General features: G+C 46.7%; 2 protein-coding genes across 6 annotated transcripts; both read right to left on the bottom strand.

The window, feature by feature from the left end:
* Positions 1–246: 246 nt before the first annotated feature.
* On the bottom strand, positions 247–3,849 carry LOC104582433. Its single transcript, XM_014896351.2, has 6 exons — positions 3,817–3,849; positions 3,097–3,569; positions 2,398–2,510; positions 1,589–1,735; positions 1,137–1,366; positions 247–722 (listed from the first exon to the last, which is right to left on the bottom strand). The coding sequence occupies exons 1-5, from the start codon at positions 3,847–3,849 to the stop codon at positions 1,236–1,238; spliced, it is 897 nt and encodes a 298-aa protein (XP_014751837.1). The 3' UTR covers positions 247–722; positions 1,137–1,235.
* A 1,039-nt stretch (positions 3,850–4,888) lies between these two features.
* LOC100827616 (silicon efflux transporter LSI3) lies at positions 4,889–12,814 on the bottom strand. Of its 5 annotated transcripts, none has more exons than XM_014897105.2 (5): positions 12,438–12,814; positions 7,501–7,508; positions 5,811–7,260; positions 5,535–5,724; positions 4,889–5,448 (listed from the first exon to the last, which is right to left on the bottom strand). In XM_014897105.2, exons 3-5 carry the CDS (start codon positions 7,068–7,070, stop codon positions 5,180–5,182), a joined length of 1,719 nt encoding a protein of 572 aa, XP_014752591.1. In that variant the 5' UTR covers positions 7,071–7,260; positions 7,501–7,508; positions 12,438–12,814; the 3' UTR covers positions 4,889–5,179. The 5 variants fall into 5 exon arrangements, with proteins under 5 accessions (XP_014752591.1, XP_010229216.1, XP_003558812.1 ...); XM_010230914.3 differs by lacking the exon at positions 12,438–12,814 and adding an exon at positions 7,824–7,974; XM_003558764.4 differs by lacking the exon at positions 7,501–7,508.
* Between the last annotated feature and the right edge of the window lie 1,929 nt (positions 12,815–14,743).

The following is a 14,743-nucleotide window of genomic DNA, read 5'->3' as shown; positions in this document are numbered from 1 at the left end:
GCAACGTAAGATAATTACATTGGGAGTACTGGCATCATAATTTGCAGTTGTAATCTTACGTTACATGCAGTTTCAGCCTTACGTTGCACGCGTCCTGGGATGCATGTGTTGTAAAAAAACTTGCATGTGATGTAGTTCCATCGGAAGGTTTTTTATCTGTATGTTGAGCAACTGTTGCAGTCACTGCCATAAGATAACATTGGGCATTGTCAAGATTATACTGGACCAGCAATACATTAATTCATATTACACCAAAGCTTTTAGCCAATCACTGCAGTAAGAAATCTCAGTGCCAACATAAAATAGAAAAATCAATGGAAAACATAGCAGTGCACTAATTAAGCACAAAATACCCGAAAGAATTCTCTCAGTGCTAATAAAATACAAATTCCAGGTCAACATAAGAATTCTATGGCAACATAGAATACAAATTCTCCGTACAGAAGGAAGACGATTAAGAGTTAACCATACTCCATTCAACTTTACCATCTAACAAAAGCCACTGCCCCTCGGTTCCCATCACCCAGAGCTGCAGCCAGCAGACTAGACTCAATTTTAATGCAATGTTTGTAATGCCAAGCTCATTTGCCAGCTTGACAACAAGTTCAGCTGCAATAGCTTCAGTCTGCAAGGCATCAAGAGCTAGAATTCTTTTCCTGTAGCAGCATCAACAACAATGGATCCATTTCACCTCTGGTCATATCACCCCAGCCTCCTGATTTCTGTGAGAGCATAGAAGCACTACTCAACTTCACTTCCAACTATATTGCCTTTAATATTGTGTGATTTTGTGAGAACATAGAAGCACTACTCAATCAGAGCAAGGAAACTACTGGAAGCATGTTGAAAACACAAAGCTATCATTATGAAAAAATTCATAGGAAAAATAAATGTGATGCTGCTCATAGAATGCATTAAGTGCTTGATGACTACAAAAGAATTTAGATTCAAGTGAACTGGGCGATATATGGAGTTGGCTACGACAGTGGCAAAAATATCAATGATCGACACCAAACTAAATCATGAATATTTTGACTTATAATCTTCAAAAGTGCACTGATCTAGGTCACGGAATACTTATGTAGAAACTAGCATTTTATAAAATTAATACCAAAATTACAGCAGGAAATGAATACCTTATCATAGCCAGATGTGCAGGCAGCAGCATCTGACGCTGAAGAACATCACATTTCTGCAATCCAAATTATCCTGAATCTTTGGCATAACATATCAGTTCAGGTTGAGAAGTTGATGGTGGATGAGATGAACCAGCTGTGTTCTCCTTTAGACTTTTGGCTGTCTTTCCATCTCTTATTTGAAGTCCATTCTGAGAATATGCTTACATAGTCCTCTATACCAATTGAATCTGTGATGAAGAGCATTAACCAAAACAATTTACACCAATTCATGTGTTTCAAAAGAAACTAAACAAACAAGTCTCCTAATTCCTCGCTTGTTAATCCCTCTTGTACAATTGTATACGCAGCATATCTTTTTATTAATATATTTCTGTAGTGTCAGATTCTCTAGTACAGTTTCCCCCCAAAAAAAAATAAGACAAGGGAATGGTTTTTTCTGAAGAAAATACCTTCTGTGCTCCCTAAAATGGAGCCATCAGCAACAAAGAGTCTAGTACGAGATCTCCAAGAGAACTTCTGCAACATCGTACGGCAGGCTGCAAGACGGTGCTTTTCAACATCAACACCACTCAGAGAACAAGTGCCACCAAGCATATCTGTAAGCATGCAAAGCTTTCAGAAGATTCACTAATTTAGATGTCCTAAGAGAGTATGGTATCCTACAGATATGTTTTCTGAAAATATAAAAGAAACTCTGTAGCCCAACACTCGAAGCATCGAAGCAGATAATAGATGCTTTGGCCAAATAATCTACCAAGAACAGAAGGACGAGATCTTGCAAACAATAAAATCAATGTGCTATGTCAGCATAAGGGATACCGCAGCTTTGTTATCATCAAAAGGACAATCCTTTACTGTCGTTATCATCCACAAGGGCAATTCAGGACAAATATCGGCCAAATATCATTGTAAGCAAGTGCAAAAACACCTTTTACGTCATGTAGAAGTTGGACTTTGAGGACTCAAACACAAAATTGGATTCTATCACAGAGGCTTATTATATATCAGGTGAGCACTTCAAACGGTCCTGAGCCCAGAAAAGGGACAGCAATAAAGCCGCAACTTGCTATAAATTAGATTTTGATCAACCTACAGCTAAATTCTTTCAGCTATATTAACCAATTGATATAAACAAGTACTACCTCCGTTTCATAAAGATTGGCACGGTTTTGAACTAGCTCTAGTTTAAAATCGTGCCAATCTTTATGGGACGGAGGGAGTACATATGACTGGAGAAGCAAGCTATAGGATTTCATACCAACGAATCCAAAGCACTTCCGACGCCCAATGCTGAACCAACCGAGAGGAAGCACACCGGCGAAGCTAATGCGTTGGTTCCTCCGCAGCTGAAGACAACCACCGATGAGGCCGCTAGCAGGATCGCATGGTACAGGAGCCACGTTAAGTACAAGTATTCGACACCAACAAATTAAAACCGATAGCGTGAGTAAGAAAATCAATCGCCAAGCAGAGCATGAATTAAAAGAATAAAAATTAACCATGGCAAGCAAAGAAAAATCAATTGCCGTTCTAAACATCCAAATGCCCACTGCAAGACTTCTAAACCAATTATAAAGTTAAGAAGAGCAATTGTGAGGATATGATCAGGCCAACTCTACTATGCAATTTTTCATAAGCTCAAACAGTGGCATCCAATTAATTACTTCTGCAGACAATAAAATCTTGTAACATTGGTTTGTGTTTCAAGCTTGCAGAGAAGGCAGTAAGTAAAGAACAAACCTGCAGTATACCAAAAAAAAACTCTCACGCGCATTCCATCGAACAGGTGCAGGTCAACTTGATCCAACATGATATTTCTCATGGCTGATGCAATTAACTACGCAAGATGTGATAGCACAAACAAATTTAATCGCAACACAAGGCAAAACACGAGCATACAGAAAAAAAGTCCATCGATTCATCCAGCAAGCATTGGGCGGCAGCGTGACCGACTTACTGGGTGGCGTCTGCGGCGGCAGGCGGCGAGTACAGGCCCAGCAAGGAGGTGACCTCGTTTGGACAAAGAAATTGACGGGATCCGCCTTTGCGTCGCTGGGATGCGCTTCGCCGGGACGTGCTTCGCCGGACGAGAGACGCCGGGAAGCTCTTCGCCGGAGAGAGGGAGATAGAGGCAGGCGGTGCAGCCGCCGGTGGATGTCGGGGCTCCTCGTCCTGGACGGTCGGGTGCGCCGCCTCGAGGCCGCCGTCGTTGCCAGCCTCGCCGGTCGCCCACTCCACCCGAACCGCACGCACGATTTGACGACGTGGGCTTTGGGGAAGAGGTGGGCTTGCACTATTAGCTGTAGAAACCGTCGTACAGTAAAGAAAAAAGGAATTACGTCGACCGGCTCTGCTCCGGCTCGCATCCCGCTCGAGCTGCTCCAGTGCTCCTCGCTCAGGCCCCGTCGTCGTCGACGAAGCCGCCGCCGCCTAGGCTCGAGCCGGCCCGCCGCCATCTCTCGCACGCCACTCCTCTCAGCAGCCGCCGATTGCTCCTTCCCCAGCCGTCGCCGCCGCCGCCTAGGCTCGCCGCAATTCCAGCCGCTCGCCATGCGCCGCCTGCGGTACCGGCCGAACCGCACGCACGATGTGGTTTTTTTTTTTCGAGGTGGGGAGGTGGGTTAGCTGCAGCCTGCAGGATAGAAACCGACGTTGTAAATAAACAAGGAAAACTTACAAGCGGGGTCAGGAAAATTACGTCAGGTTCCATCGGGCCGTCGGGATAGAGTCCGTGTCGGTGGAAAGATCAGGGTGCAGAACTCTCCTACAGTTTTCACTAAAAAAAAAATGGATCGAACGGCGGCCGCTCGACGCCGGCCGTAGCGTCCGTCGAGTCATCGACATGGCACCGGAGGAGGCTTCTCGCCGTCGGCGGCTGTTGTAGTAGGAAGAGGCGGCAGCAGGAAGGAGCAGAAACGGAAGGGAACGAAAGGGGGCTTTTTACAAGTTTCTTGGGCGGAATACAACTAGGTAACTTTCCTCAAGCAGGCCCAATAACGTGATGGGCCTCAACACCTCCAGAAAATAAATTGTGCTGGCCTTCAGCAAACACAGGGAGATCTGCAGGCCCAATACTTCTCTCTCAAAAATAAAAAAGGAAAGAGAAGGGCTTGCTATTTTTTACTAGGTCGCATCTAGGGATGGCACCCGCAGGGTATGGATATGGGTGGAGCCTTTCCATACCCTTACCCGTGTCCTCTGAGCTTACCCGTTATCCGTACCCATATCCGGTAATAGGTATAACTTTTTTCCATATCCGTAACCCGTCAGGATAGATGGGTACCTGTGGTTATAAAATATCAATAATAAAACTTGATCAACAACAACATGTTCCATAAAAACGCATCATATTTCTTAAAACCACAATAATCTTGTCATAAACAATACTAAATTAGCACACTATAAACAACAAACAGCACATAAAAAGAACATATATCATTAAAAATGGCGATAAAAGATGCAACACATTGTGAGTCTCTCTTATCTGCCAAGATCACACCCATATGCGAGTTTATTATACGGGTAAATGGGTAGACGGGTATGGGTTATGTATTCCCATACCCGTACCCGCTCTACCCGATGGGTATGGAGTTTTTCTGTACCCGCAGGTTAAAGTTCTGCCCCAAACCCGTATCCTAATGAGGATTTACCCGCCGGGTATGCGGGTAATGGGTACTCATTACCATCCCTAGTCCTATCAGAAATTGTTCAGTTCACATAGTAGGAATAAAACACTCCAGAAAATTGTATACACAGTAGCAAAACAAAACTGAAATCAGATTACCATAGCCTTTAATTCTTCAGTAAACCCCTATCTGCGACTTCAATTCCACAACTGAAATACAGGTTACTTCGTCTTCCACCCCTGCAGCCTGCCCATCGTCTGCTTTAGCAACACCAGATGAACAGGAGCAGAGGCCCAGACAAACAAGCATGAATACGCTGACTGACAGACACTACAGTACTACACGCACACGAGTTACAGGACTCCATTATTGAAAGGATTTCTTGGACGATGATCGTGGTTGTGCTTGGTTGGATCAGTAGCTGCTGACGATGAGCAGGCCGATGGCGGTGACGACGATGGTGGAGGGCACCCCGAAGCGGAGGTGGCTCCAGAAGGAGAGGTTGTATCCGAAGAACTGCGCCCGCCTCGCCTGCTCGCACACGATCAGGTTCGCCGCCGACCCCAGCAGCGTCAGGTTCCCCGCCACCGTGCTCACGTACGCCAGGATCAGCCACGCCTTCCTCTCCGACGCCGGCGAGATCGCTGCCGCCGACGCCGCTACCCTCGTCCCCAGCAGCAGAACTACAACAACCAATAATGTTCAGTTCAGAAACCGTAGACAGAACAAAGTTCAGAAGAAACACCGTCAGAGAGTGTTGCGAATTGACCTGTGGGAACATTGGAGGCCACGTTGGAGAGGATGAGGATGACCACCCCGAGAAGCGCGACGCCTCTCGCGCTGTCGATCCGCGAGTAAGGCTCCACCAGTTCCCACATCGTGTTGGGAATCCCCGTCTTGTTGAACCCGTCCACCGTGATGAACATCCCGCAGAAGAAGATGAGCAGCGAGTAGGACACCTGCACATTACATTACAAGATGATGATGATGAAATCGATCAATTGTTTCACGAAATTGATTGACCAGGAAAGAATCGATCATGTACCTTCTCGAGGCAGGCCTGGGCGTCGGTGAAATCGAGCGCGAGGAGGACGAGGGCGGCGGTAATGGCGGTCCAGGACATGTTGAGCCCCATGAGGAGCGCGATGAGCATCCCCAGCGTGATGAGGTACACGGCCGTCTTCCACACGAACACCCTCCACCGCTTCTCCGCCACCGCCTCAGGCTCCTTCTCCTTCTCATCACCATTGACGCCGCCATTGACGCCGGCGTCGGGCGGCGCGTCCTCGATGATGACGCTCCTCTGCTGGCTGGCCGTCCTAGTAAACTTCCTCGACGAGGCTCCCTCGTCCATGGCCGCCTTCACAGTCGACACCTCCACCATCTCGTGCGACATGCTCGACGACCTCAGCGACTTGATCGAGAACTGCAGTTCCCCACCTCCCCCAGCCTCCGAGTTCACGCTCCTGCTCCTCAGGGAGGTATCATTCACGCTGGCGCTCCGGATAATCGGCTCGCTGACACAGTCAAAATCATCCGGGTTCAACGAGGACACATGGGACATCCTCGCCGGCGTGAACCGGTGCGAGGTGACCTCGTCCTCATTGACCATCTGGTCCTGCCCCGCTTGACGCTCCTGGTCAAACCCCCCTGCCGCCGCGGCCGCCGCCGGATCATCCACGGACAAATACCTCCAGAAGTAACACAGCAGGATCGCCGCGTTGGTCAACACTCCCACAATCATGGCCGGGAACACGCCCAGCAAGAACTGCCCGAACGAGATGCCGCTCTCGACAGCAATGACGAGGTTCTGGGGATTCCCAATGGGCGTCGCGGCAGAGCCGATGTTGGAGCTCGTGGCGAGCGCCAGAAGAAACGGCTGCGGGGGGAGGTTGTTCTGGCGCGCCACCTTGAGGATGAACTCGGTGAGGACGACGCAGCAGGTGTCGTTGGTGAAGAGGGCGCTGGCGATGGCGGAGACGATGCAGACGCGGAAGAGCAGGTCCTTGCTGCCACGGGACTTCCACTGCAGCAGGTTGCCCAGGTACTTGAACATGTCGGCGCGCTCCAGGAAGATGGACACCACCATGGTGCCGAACAGGAGCCCGATGATGGGGAGGTCGATGGCCGCGTACGCGTCCTCCGGCGAGATCACCCGGAACAGCACCATCAGCATCGCGCCCAGCAGGGAACCCGCCGTTCGGCCCACCGGCATGAAGGGGACGCTCGGGAACACGGCGAGCACCCAGAAGATGCCGAACGCGATGCATCCTAGAACCACTTTGGATGTCGATGCCAACGCCATGGCTGATGTATGTATGATCCTCCTAAGCTGGATCTTGGGATCGATCGGCTGTGTGATTCTTCTTCTTCCTCTGGCTGCTGCTGTTATTACAGGGGAAAAAAAACGCTACCTACACGATTCTGCACTCTGATCGGTCAGTCAGACTGGGTATCTCCATTGCCCAACTAAACGTGCTTCAAATCGATCGATCCTGCAAAAAAATTCGAGCAAAAAAGGGAGGAAAAAGAAACAGAGGTCAATCCAGAAGCCAATTGAAAAGGGCAGGAATTAGCAGACGGAAAGCAGAGGTTCTTGTGAATGGAGTTCAATTTGGGCCGGGAAACACAAAAACGAGTTTGCAAGAAGAAGAAGAAACGGCGGCACAGCACAGCGCATATCGATTATCAATCAACGAAGAAGCAGAAGCAACACCACCACCGCGCCTACTCACGTTGTGTCCTGCAAACAACAATCCAAGCCACAGAAGAAGGAAACCCCTCGTCAATACAACAATTCCTCCGCACGTATCACCAAATCAAATACACAAAGGGCAAAGATCTCGCGAATGGTTTTAATTGGGTAGGTCGAGGGAATCCTACATGCCAAAACTGGATTTCAAGCTGTGCTATACTGCTATGTGCCTTTTTTCTTTGTTCAGGAGATTTGATTAGAGGAAAGTCTAGCACGGATCCATGCGTGCGGTTTGCCAAGAACAGGAGAGATTGGTTTGTGACAAGGGAAGACAGATTGAATTCGGTTCGGGGATTTGCTCACCTCGGAGTAGGGGCGCGGAGACTGATGGATGGATGGGTAGTCCACAGTGCAGTGGCGAGAGCTTGAGCGAGGAGCGGGGGGATTCTCGCTGGACTGGTGGTGCGGTCGAGTGGAGGTGAGAATAAAGCGTAGGATGGCTGGGGGCGGCTATAAATAAAGGAGCCATGGGCACCATGAGGGGCTTTCAAGTATGAGGTGACTTGGGGTCCCTGTGCTGATGACGATGAGGGTCCTAGGAGGGCATTTTACTCCACGCACACACCCATTTAGAGTTGGGAGGGGGGGGGCATTACTTTTGATTAAGACTTACTGATCCAAATTATGAATATATGGAAACAGAGTACTCCCTCCATCCCATATAGCGACCCAAACTTGCCTAAATATGGATGTACATATACTTAAAAAGTGTGTAAATACATGTAATATTTCGTCACTTAATATGGGACAGAGGAAGTATAATTTATTATTTTCAATCCGAATTTTGTTTTTTCTAAAGGAAACGATGTTCCACTGAGAACGTAGGGACGTTCTTGGGGGTTTTTGTTTGTTGAAAAATAATGAAAAAAAACAAATTCCATGAAATATATGTAATAATTTATTCCCCCTTCCCCCCAATTTTGTTTTTTATAAGAAGGTCCACGAGTCGACATGTTTTCTTTTGTGTATGATAGCAAAATATAAATGACATGCCTTCAGAATTATCGACTAACATTTCTGTAACGATTTGAATTATGTATACTTCACTCATTTGGACCATGAATGTAGGGTTTTTCTCCTAGCTATGATATATAAGCTATCGACGTTTTGTTATCATGCTTCCAAAAAAGTAAGAAAAATACACACAGAAAAATCCATAGACAATCAAAAAAGGTATATTTCAACATAAATTTTTCAAAACCAAAATTTGATAGGATTTTGATTTTGTATTCCAATGGATTTGTCTTATGTCCGTTCTCCAGTATGTTGCACAAGTTTATATGATTTTCATGCCGCCTTCTATTGCTTGGTAGCATGGAGCACCACAAGGTAAGTACTCCCTGTGATTCTAAATTCTTGACTCAAATTTGTTCAAATATGAATGTATCTATTCTTAAAAAACGTTTGAATACATGTAATATTTTGACAACAATTTAAATCGGAGGGAGTACTCTCCTACGGTTCTACTCCTACCTGCTATATCCAGGCTGGTGCTGTAACGGTGGTGTGTAGCAATTGATTTCCCCTGTCAATCCGTCGATGCGTGTGATTCGCCAAGTAGCCACCAACGAACGAAGCTGTGATCCTGATGCACGATTTGGATTGCGCGTGGGGGATGTATGTATACGGCGGCCAAGTGATCGAGGGGCTGCTGTGATAGTGCCGTTTCTTCGTATCCAAGAAACTCAAGCTTGGAGAACAGGAAGAACAAAAACGCGTATATTCGAGAGAGAAAATGGCACAAAAACGCGTGGGACACCATCATTCTCGACTGATTTTGCAGCGTTTCCAGGAAACTATTAGCTGCTGATCACGGGACTCTTCTTCGGCTCTGCTTGGCAAAAAGGACTCGCTACAGTAGTACTCCCTGGGATGTGGCCTGCTCCACTGCTCACCTTTCGTGTTTTGTCAGCCTTGGTGGTCTCAATAATGCCTACTCACTCGGTCTCGTATTAAACGAATTTCTATTACATGTATCTAAAAATATTTTAGGCATAAATACATTTATATTGGACAAATTTGAATCATTTAATATAAGATAGAGGAAGTAGATGATCAATCCACACACGGTCTCAGCTCTCAAGGAGTCATTGAGGTACTTCCCCAGATGTGGCCTGATCCACATGTTCATCAATATCTTTTCAGAAGAAAAGAAAAACATACTCCATGAATTTGTGGACATGTATAGATCAGAGGAATTAAAATTAAAAGGTCCCTCGTTGTATCTCATTTTCCTGCTAACCAATGACCGACCGGTAAAAAAAAAATTGAGTGATATGTATAGTTGACGGATAGCCTCACCAAGAAACATATACACAGTTGATGAATAGCTAGCTAAAGAGCACAGAGACTCGAGACTAGAGCGGAGCACTTTTTGTTTGGACGATGATGAAATGAAAGCCATGCCATTTCCACCTTTACATGACACAGACTATTGGAGAAGTGCTACCCCAGCACAGCACCCCCACTCAAGGACAGGCCTCCGTGCTGTGATCTGTTTCCGACTAAGAGAAGAGAACATGAGTACTAAAAAAGAGGGAAATCCACCTTCTTTGGTTCCTGCTAGCAGTAACAAACCTATATTAACCCCTCTCTTAACTGTGTCTTCGATGATCCAGTGGGCATGACGAGTTGACGACGCACGAGGCGGAAAATTCACCAACAAAATGTGGCGTCCCCAGTGTGTGCGCCGACCGTTTGATCTCGTCCTCACCCACGCAACCATATCCAGCCGTCCAATTATGTGGCGAGAAGAAAAGAGAACACCAGTTGGGCTGTCGTGCACCCGTGTACCAAGAGACAAAGATCAGGATGGGCTCTTTTTCTTCGACGTCGCTTTGCATAGAAAAAAAGCTGCCCGTAAAGTGATCGATGCAGCTTCAAGGAACACGCCAAAGTTCGTTTTTTTTGCGAATAACACGGCAAAGTAAAAGCAAGAAAATGTTTATTTTATCAATTTGTCAATTTCTTTCGGGGATTGACATCTGCCTGTCACAGGTTCTAGCGAGACAGGTGGTCGACGGGTATCCAGTTTTTTTACCGTCCTGGAAGCACGAAATCGACGATTGTGTAATTGCCGATGTCGATCAGGTGTTCACCAAACTTGAAAGATATATTTATTGGCCGTGTTAATTTGGTTGGTGCCTGATGGGACAGCCGGACAGGATGCCATGTCCATCGATCCTGGTTCTTGCAGACGAAATCTGGCGATTATATGATGGCTGTGGAACGTATTTCGGTGGTGTGGTAGTATCTTGGCATTCTACACGTCTGCTAGTATTACGTGTACAATAACCAAACCCGTATGACCATTTTCGTGCCATGCTGGCGCTGCATTGACCGCAAGAAGCAGTGTTGCAGTGCTGCGGCCTTCAGCGCTATCGAAGTGACCAACTCGAGTAAGTCATCGGTCGTCATTGCCTTCTCGTCACAAGATAGTCACCGCCAACTGTCCTCCATGTCTCTTATTCTCTCCGCCGATATACCTCCCTTCATCTTTTCCCGGTGTCGCCGCCGCAGTCCTCATCCTTTCCTCGCGTCGTCGCTGTTGTCCTCTCCTCTTCTCATGAAACGCCTCCTTGCCGCGGTGCGCCCTGTCGTTGGTAGTTTCTCTAACAGGATGAGGCACCGCCGAGGATCCACCCGCGGACCATCAAGAGGCGGCGCTTGAAGGGCCCCGCCGCGGATCTCGTCGGCGGTAAGCCCCTCTTTTCATCTTCTTTTTCAAAGTTGGAAAACTAAAGGTTTTAAAAACCAAAAGTTGGAATAATGAAAAGTTGTGAAAAAAAATTCAACCAGAAAAGTTGAATAATTTTTCTAAAGAATTAAAAGTTACGACGATGAAAAAAAAAGACCAAAATGTTCCGACAACCCCAAAACGGGTTGTCTTGCTCGTCCGCTAATTATATTCCCGGCATAGTTCCGTCAAGTAGCTTCCCTGAAAAATAAAGTTTGTTTACCAAGCCATCTTTGGGCCCAAACCATATAACATATGGGCCGTCCCAATTGGTTAGGTTCATTTTTACTGTTTATATTTTGTTGTTTTTACACTTTTTAAAAAATGCTCATATCAAGTTAAAATCTCTCTGTGAAGTGAAAATTTGAAAACTTTCGATTGTAGCCGTCAGACTCAAATAAACAGACCATTCCATTGTAGCTGTTAGACTCAAATAAACAGACCATATGAAAGGTGAAAACTCTAATCATTTAAACGTTTGTCTAGGAGGATTTTTTAGATAAATGCAGATTTTGTTTTAAAAAAGAGGATGTGCCCCTGGCTCATAAGTATAGATATTTTGGTAAAATCTTATCTATGGTAGTTTTTTTTTAAAAAAAACTAGGCGTGTCCTTACCAAGCCCATCCAACCCTTCCACCCTTGGGCTGAGCTTCCAGGCCTGACCCAGTCACACACCCTTGTCGACAAGTTGGGCTGGAGATGTCCTGATTTCCAAGCCCAAGGCTGCTGGTCCCCGCTCCTTTGCTCCACTCCATTTGACGGGGCAACGATTGCTGAATCGTGACATAGTTGCTTTCCTTGCTCGCCCTCTCGGAGGAGGGTACGCTCGATAGTAAAGGTCACCACAAATGACTCTACTGTCGAGAAAAGATCACCATGGTAGTAGCACTGAAGCCAACAATTTCCTTGTTGTCCCCACTATACATGATATCGCCGCGCAAGTGTTTTGGTCGTAAAACATAGCAATTAGTTTACACAGGACCCATCTAATAATCGAACTAAACACGCAACAGCAGCTGAATGTCCAAGCACTCTGTGGGAGCCCGGATTCAAACTAGGCTACAGTGGCAAGCAAGCATCTGCGCAATGGGCCGGGGTGGGTGTGCCATTATCGCCACCGCACCCCACGGAAGCAACAAGAAGAAGAAACAAGAAAGATGCCACAAGGAATTGAACTTACGCGAAGCCCGGTAGGTGGTAGCTAGCTGCCAGCCCGCGCCGCGCGACGGCAGCTCGATCTTGGCGCGCGCCGGCCGGCCGGGTCTCCTCGATCGGATCAACCAAACACACAGATCGCCGGAGATAATGCTGCCGCCGGCCGCGGCGTTCGCTCGGCGCCTGATCCAAACTGAATCCTGATCCGCGCGGCGCTCTATCGATCAGCTGCTGTGTGGGCACGTACGTATGAGCTCGCTGGGGACTGGATATACATGGAGAAGTGAAGTGAACCAGACGCTGGCAGGGGAAGATATATAAGTACTCCAATATTAAGCGCGCGATCAAGGGATCGATCGGGGGCTTAGAGGAGGCGACGTGTGGCCGTGTGAGGCCTCCGCGACTTTGAGAACTTGCAAGACCAACCGGGTGCCTACGTGAAGCTGAGCTCGCCTAGTCTAGCCTAGAGTTGTGCGATGATGGGGGGTACGGCCTTGCCCAGTAATGGCGACGGCGACGGCGCAGCAAAAGGTGGTGGCGCAAATGCAATTGCGATTACATGGTGGCCTGGCCCCTGGCCTCCGGGTGTTGCAGTATCGTCAGTCTGAACCCGATCCCTTTCGCCCCGGAGGAGATCGTTGCGTCGTCGCTGTCCCAGCCACCCGTCGCCATCCATCCATTTTCCATCGGGCTGTGTTGTGTGTGTGTGTTCTAGCTACTATGTAGTATGTGATGCATGGTAAACAAGAAAGTCCATGGGGTTCATTAAGGCCCCTAGCTAACAAGGCTTCGTCACACCTAATTCATCGATTAGTTAGCGTCTTAGCCATCCATCCATCCATCCATCCATCCATGGATTAGATGTTTGACTGCCCGGTGACGTACGTACGACGACGAAATGTCTTTGCAAACGCTGGCCAGTCATGATGGAACGTGAGAATCGATCGAATCATCCACCGATGTACACACAAACATATATGCATGTATATATAGCTTAGGAATGCGGCATATATTTATGGGACGAACTTGCATGCATATCCAAGCAATTTAACTTGCGCGTACGGCTTGAGTTGAGAGATGGACTCGATCGATCGGCCGGCTTGACGTGCGACTGACGGCGCCGGCCGGGGGAGACGAAATGAGCCCCAACGAGCCAACGATCGAGATGGCGATCATCCAACCAAAACTGCTAACAACATCGATCCATCCCATCCGATCCGATCGACCGGATCGATTAATTAACATGTGTCATGAAGCGTGAGCATTAGCAACGGAGATGGTAAGAAAAATGTCTCATCAGGAGCGATCAAATCGACCATATATATATATGCCCTGTCGGATATAATCATAGGTTACATATAGCCATATAGGTAGGTTGCCAAAAATGAGCCAAATTAACTACCACAGTACCTTTTTCTTCTGAACTTAAACCGAACATTGCGAATGATGGTGCTTCTGATTACTGCATGACAAACCCATTCGCGAAAGGTTTAGCTAATTATAGCACCTACCTACCAAACTCAATGTGTGCATATCTGCACATGTTTGCATGCTAGAGCTAGCTAACTCTGTTACTGTCATCCACAACCAATTGATCAATTCCACGTGTGAACTTCATTCACGTGTGATCGGTCCTCTCATGTAGAGACCAACGTTGGTAGATGATCCGAACTTTAACTCCGAATATATAACTAATATCACCTCGGATGATCAATTATTTAAATATTAGTTTGATGCAAACATTAATCGACTTGTTGAATCGCGCTCTAAACTTTGATTGCGTTCTAAAGTCACATACGTATTAATTCTACAAGTCAATCAAAGTTCAGTGGTATTGATTAATTCTACTTTTCTAGGTGTATCAAGGGTTATTAATTATGTTTTCTAACTATTTGAATTTCGTTTGAGAGTATTACTCTAATATCACGTCAAACACAACACGTTGGCTTTTATAAACGCCAACCAATCTGCCGTGACCAAACTTTGAAGTTCAAGTTTCCATATCGCTTCTATCTGTGTACATACAAATGAGAAATGACACATATTTATTATTTATTTTGTGTTTAAAAATAGCAATAAATATCTTTGTGAATCAAAGGAATAAAACATATAAAGATGTTGTGCGGGACACCATGGTGGTTATTCAAAAGAAAAAACACCCAACGGTTCGGGACGACAACTAGGTCGAGTGTGCCAAACGTCATCATGCATTTCTTGTACAACACGTATAGTTTTCCATCTCCAGGCTAGCCAGGGAGGGCACCTGCAGGTTATTGGAGCGGGTGGAGCCTTTCTATGAGTTTACCCGTTCTCTGAGCTTATCCGTTACCC

The sequence above is a fragment of the Brachypodium distachyon genome, chromosome 1 (genome assembly GCF_000005505.3).
Source record: "Brachypodium distachyon strain Bd21 chromosome 1, Brachypodium_distachyon_v3.0, whole genome shotgun sequence".
Classification (NCBI taxonomy): Eukaryota; Viridiplantae; Streptophyta; class Magnoliopsida; order Poales; family Poaceae; genus Brachypodium; species Brachypodium distachyon.
This window is presented reverse-complemented; position numbering and strand designations above follow the sequence as displayed.